Genomic DNA, 5,735 nt, shown 5'->3' on the forward strand with positions numbered 1-5,735 from the left:
GAGATTGGGCTAGGCTCTGCCCTTGGAAAATCCCGTGTTGGGAAGACAGGACAGGGTCACACCCAATTCATGCATCCTTGCCCAGGGTGTCCACCCAGCCTTACTGCAATCACTCAGAGACTCTAAGGAGCCAGGACTGCCCGTTGTAGCCTAAGAGCCTCACTCGTGTATTCAAAAATGTTGTGGAGCGCCTCCGTCCAGAGCTGTACTCACAACACATAACCCTGCCCTTGCAGGTAGTACATTTCAGCAGGAGATGCTAGGCCACTAACTCCATGACAACTTAATTATTTAATGACAGTAAGGGCTAGGGAGAGATACAGCGTGCTCACAGGGCGTGAATGGGGACGGCTCCCGGAGTCAGGGCCTGAGTCATCCTGCAGGAGGAGCATTAAATAACTGAGCAAACGAGACAGAGGCAGTAGCCAGGAGAGTACCTGAGGTGAGACACAGCCATGATAAAGGGCTGTGTGGGGAAGGAGGGAAAGCAGTTAAGGAACCACAGTGCTTGTGAGGCTGCCATCTACAGAGCTGGGGGAAGTGGGACATAGGACGGTCGGGGAGGCCAGCAGGCCCCGGCTGGGAGATGCGGCTTTAGTCAGAAAGCAAGGGGATGCCCATAAAGGACGTTAAGCAGGAGAGAACCCAGTCAGACCTGCACTTCCATAGGGGGGGACAATCGCCAGGAAGCCCAGGTAAGGAAAGACCTGGGGAGGGCAAAGATGGAGCTGAGAGCCCCGGGACAAGGCTGGGCAGTGGTTTAGCTGTGAGGTGGGATGGTGGCATGGTGGGCTGAGGGAAGGGGTACAGAGCCCAAAGCAGTTTCTCAGCGCTATTGCCTGCCTGCCAACCTGCCAGGGAAGGGGGCTACTCTGGCGGGGTTTCAGATGGTCACACTGCCTGAGCTTGGGCCAGGCTTGGGGGATTTGTAGAAGGCAATGAAGAGGATAGGCAGCTCACAGGATGGAGCCTCCATGAGCGGAAGTTTGGAGGTGGCGCCATGTAAAGCCCATGAGTGGAGACAAAAATTTGACATGGAGGAGAGGGAGCCAGGTAAGCAGCCATTTCAGGGGTTCCACCCCACACACGTACAATGGGGCTCCCTGACCTTACTATTTGGGCAGATCGGGAAGGCCTGATGCCACCATCTTGGCTCTTGCAGTATTGAGAGTAGTTGGGGTGAGACTGGAGTGGTAAAAAGTAGAGCTCATCGGATCCAGACCCCAAATGACACTTCTACAGCACGATTAGATGGTCCCATGTGGCAGCAGCAACCGGATGCTATGATGCAGGGCCACTGAAGTGGTATTTCCGAGTGGGGACTCGCTCACCCACTCACTAACTCATCCATCCATCTATGCATTCCTCAAGTCTGTGCCCAATGCTGTCCCAGGGACCTAAGGGATGGGGTGCGCTGCCAGCAGCAACTCAGCCTGCCTAGGCCCGATGCAGGCCCCTGCAAGCTGGCACAGAGTGGAGCCAGGGCACTGAGTGCCAGCCCAGTGAAGGATCCAGCAGGAAGGCGTGCCTCCCTGCCCTCCTCACTCTCCGTTCCCAGTCCTCTGCAGGAACCATGTGCCACCCAAGTGGGCCTCCTGTACTGCTCTGTACCGGTCCCTGAGACACTGGTACCAGGCCTGAGTTCTTCAGCTCTTCCAGGGAAAACGTAACTGCCAATGACAACACAGGAAGCCTGGCTGGCTGATCACGACGCTCCTCACTATCCCCACGGGGTCTCCTGCCCAAGGATCAAAAGTGGGGTCTCCTTTATCCACCCCAGAGCATGCTGCCTCCCCTGGGTCCTGAGTGTGACTCCAGGCCTGGGTCCACTGCCCACCTTGACCCATCTGCTCTCATCGCTGCCCGTGAGCCAAGTTCATCTCCATCTCCCCTCACGGCCCCCACCTGACTCCCCTCTCCAAGCCCTGCCCAGGCTCTGGACCCCATCAGCAGGCGGCCTCCCTGCAGGGCCTGTTTGGCAATGACTTGTTCCTTCCTCTTCCTCTGGCCAGAGCTCCGACCAGGTCTCCCTCACCACAGGTCTCACCAGGTTCTAGCAACACCTCTCCTTCGGGTCCAGAGGCTCTCCGGGGCCCACCATGCCTTGTTGGCTGCCCAGCCCTCTCTGAGCATGCCATCTTGCACTGGATACACCACCCTTAATGCCCCACCACTAGCTCCCATTTCCCAGCCTCTCGTGCTCACTAGCTTCTTATCTTGGCTTCTCAACGCTTTTAATCTCTACCACAGGAGAAGTAAACTGGGATTTGACTCTTAGGCAAATTCCAGGATTCTTCACTGCAGCAAATTGTTCACATCCTGCAAGCACCTCTGCTGGTGAGATGTGTCCTCACCTCCACAGCCCACTCATACTCAAAAACCAAGAACAAGGGACATCCTGTTTATTTATGGCACACTCTCTCTTCCAGGTGACCCCACAGCTCTGTCAGGAAGTTTACATCATCCCCATTTTATAGTGGAGAAAACCAACGGTCAGATTCATAAAGGGATATGCCCAAGGTCACTGAGATCTTAAGATGTGGGTTGGGGTAAAATCTAGGCTGTTTAACTCCAAAGCCTGTGATTTTTCTGACACTGGCATGTGGGTGCAGAGGCACCAAGAGAGCCCCCCAGAGTCAATGGCAGGGTGGCGCCTGCACGAGCTGGAACTGTCCATGAGACGAGCCCCTCACGAGCGGCCTGGGTTGAGCGTCGTCGCCCTCCACATCTGCAGCACGGAGTCCCGGCGGGTCGTGTAGGGTAAATGTTTGATGCGGAACCAGTGTCTGGGAATGACATTCCCGCTGGGCGAATACAGCTTCTCTCCAGGGCTGCCCAAGAGACTGCGCAGGGCCAGGTTGGCCGACAGAACCTTCTCATAGAACTCCACTCCACCCTGGGAATAGGCTGCAGACAGGGATGCAGTGTGGCGGTCCAGCCAGCCTTCCAAAGCATGAGTGAGAGAGTCCGTGGAGAAGCTGTAGGCCACAAAGCCTGCCACCGCTGCCATCAGGTTGAAGGCAGCCCGTAGGGTCATGGGGCCTCCATAGAGCCCCAGTGCATGCTTGGCACCCACGCTCAGTGCCCAGGTTCCTGCCAGGCAAGCTGGGGCTGGCAGGGCTTGCAGGGTAGCTGCACCGCTCTCCAGGTACACCACCTCCCTGGCTACGGCGAACTTCTGGGCGTCATGGGACAGGGTCAGGGCATCTCTCAGCCGGGCACCTGCAGGGCTTTGCCAGTCCACTCTTTGCCCATGTATGACCACAGGCCGGTTAGTGTTGGTCACTGTATCACCCAGGAAGCTGGCAGGGATGCCCACCACAGCCCCAGCAGGGAGTCTTGGGAAGCCAGCGCTCACAGGCTGGAAGGTGAAGGTGGTGAAGGCCTCGTAGCAATGGCCTGATGGGATGCCCATGTCCTGTTGTACCTCTTGGAAGAGTCTCTGTAGCTTTGGGGAGAGCGGGGCTGGCTGCCCCCGAGGCCAGTACTGGTACAGCCATCGAAGCACAGGATCTGGGAAGAGGTGGTAAGAGATTTGGGCCCCAAACAGGCCTGCACAAGAACCCACCAAAAGGCCTGTCCTGTGTCTCTGCACAAATGCTGCGGCCCGCCACAGGGGACCTGCCATGAATGCTGCCACTGCTATAAACCTGGGCCAAGAAAAAGAGAAGTCAGCCAACAGTTCTCCAGGTGTGCCTGCGTAATGAACACCCCCCAGGACCACATCCTTTTTAAGTGGGGTAATATAGCACAGTGGTGAGAGCATGGGCTTTGGAGCCTGAGTTCAAATCCCAACTCCATCTCTGCATCACCTTCTCCATCTGCCAACAAGGTATGTGACAATGGCCCACCCCTAGGGTGGCTGTGATGAGTAAATGAATGAACACACATAAAACAGTTAGTGTCTGGCACAGTAGTGGACACGCCTTGTCGTATCTGTGATCATGACTTCTATTCCCACGGCTAGACAGAACAGTAGGTATTCAACTAACTCACTCCACTATTCATCCCATAGTGAAGCGCTACGATCACTAATTTATAGGGGAAACATGTTCAACTTACTGAGGACTACTATATGCTAGACACAGTTCTGAGAGCTTTACATGTAGTAGCTCACAACTGAATGCTCACACCTACATGACCTAATTAGTACTATTGCCCCTATTTTAAAGCAGTGGAAACTGAGGCACAGACAGGCCTAAGTAAGGTGGTCAAAATTCCAAACTAGTAAAAGTGGCAGTGTTAACTTGTGTCTTGTGTCGTGCTGACTTGGGTCCTCCTAAATGTCTACGTTGAGGTCCTAACCCCCAGTATCTCAGAATGTGACTATTTAGAGACGGGGCCTCTAAAGAGGTAATTAAGGTGAAGTCATGAGGGTAGGACCTAATCCAATATGACTGGTGTCCTTATGAGAACAGGAGATTGAGACACAGGTACATACAGAGGAAAAACTGTGAGACGTGACAAGCCATTGAGAGAAGCCTCAGAAGAAACCAGCCCCGCTGACACCTTGATCTTGGACTTCCAGTCTCCAGAATTATGTGAAAATAAATTTCTGCCACCCAGTACTTGTCATGGCAGCCCTAGCAGACTACCGTGTTTCCCCGAAAATAAAACCTAACCGGAAAATAAGCCCTAGCATGATTTTTCAGGATGACATCCCCTAAACATAAGCCCTAATGCATCTTCTGGAGCAAACCTTAATATAAGACCCGGTCTTATTTTCGGGGAAACACGGTAGTACAGGCACCGTATTTGAACACAGGCTGTCAGGTGTTCACAGCAAACTTCATTTGTGAAAAAGTTTTAATGCTAAATTGCAAACATACACAAAAGCAGGCAAAATAATACAACTTCAATCAACTCATGGCCAATGTTGTTTGATCTACTCCCACACACATTCCCCCTCCAACTGGTTTATTTTGAAACACATCCTGGAAATTCCATTATTTCATCCATAAATATTTCAGTAAAAATTCACAATTACTTAACTTTGGTTGAAGCTTACTGTCTTCCTGTTAAAAGTATTTAATTAGCAAGTAAACTGCTGCAAATAGGAACACGGGGTACCGCTTAGCCAATTTTAATCAAAAGCTCCTAAAGAGTCACAAACCTTGGGCCTTTTTTCCAGTGCGGGAACTGAGGCTAGTAAAGGAAGGGTCCTACCCAAGGACCATCGCCCCCAGGCCCCCAGCGCCAAGGCCGTGTTCCAGGAAGGCCTCGGAGGCGGTGTGCGGAGGGGCTGCAGCTCCCTCGCAGAGGGCTTCCCGGTCAGCTCCCCCGGGTCCCCGAGGCTACGCCCGGGGCTCGAACACGTTACCGGCAAGCAGCCTGGGAGGGCGCCGGCCCCTAAGGCCCGCACCCCATCCCAACCCTCTCGGCGCGCTCACCTCCGCCACCGCAGCCCGGGACGCCGACACACGAGCGCGGGGCGGGGCCGGGGGCCACGCACGCCGGCCAGACCGTGGGGGCGGGGCCAGGCGCAAAGCACGTCGGCCGGGAGCAGCGGCGCTCTGGGGGGCGGGGCCGGCGGTGGGGCAGGAGGAGCGGGGAGGGGTCCGCGCCTACTCCGTGCTTTGTGGGGGGCTCCTTCCTACCTGACAGCCTTGGGGCTGGTCCGCGATCCTCAAAGTCCCGGCAGTCGGTTGGTCACCGTTTAACTCTATAGGAAACGGCGGCCCCGCGTGTCTCCTAATGTTTGGCACAACAGCCAAATCATTGACAAACAGCAGAGC

At 54.8% G+C, this 5,735-nt stretch overlaps 1 protein-coding gene across 2 annotated transcripts; it reads right to left on the reverse strand.

Moving 5' to 3' along the window:
• Nucleotides 1-2,380: 2,380 nt before the first annotated feature.
• TMEM177 (transmembrane protein 177) lies at nt 2,381-5,474 on the reverse strand. 2 transcript variants are annotated; one of them, XM_019715497.3, is made up of 2 exons: nt 5,391-5,474; nt 2,381-3,650 (listed from the first exon to the last, which is right to left on the reverse strand). In XM_019715497.3, the coding sequence occupies exon 2, from the start codon at nt 3,626-3,628 to the stop codon at nt 2,690-2,692; it is 939 nt and encodes a 312-aa protein (XP_019571056.3). In that variant the 5' UTR covers nt 3,629-3,650; nt 5,391-5,474; the 3' UTR covers nt 2,381-2,689. The 2 variants fall into 2 exon arrangements, with proteins under 2 accessions (XP_019571056.3, XP_019571057.3); XM_019715498.3 differs by lacking the exon at nt 5,391-5,474 and adding an exon at nt 5,114-5,384.
• Nucleotides 5,475-5,735: the final 261 nt, after the last annotated feature.

This window comes from Rhinolophus sinicus, chromosome 17, assembly GCF_057876585.1.
Source record: "Rhinolophus sinicus isolate RSI-liver-muscle chromosome 17, RSI-T2T, whole genome shotgun sequence".
NCBI classification, from domain to species: Eukaryota; Metazoa; Chordata; class Mammalia; order Chiroptera; family Rhinolophidae; genus Rhinolophus; species Rhinolophus sinicus.

Excerpts from the sequence above, each read along its gene's own strand:
- TMEM177 (XM_019715497.3), bottom strand. The coding sequence starts at position 3,628 with ATGGCAGGTCCCCTGTGGCGGGCCGCAGCATTTGTGCAGAGACACAGG.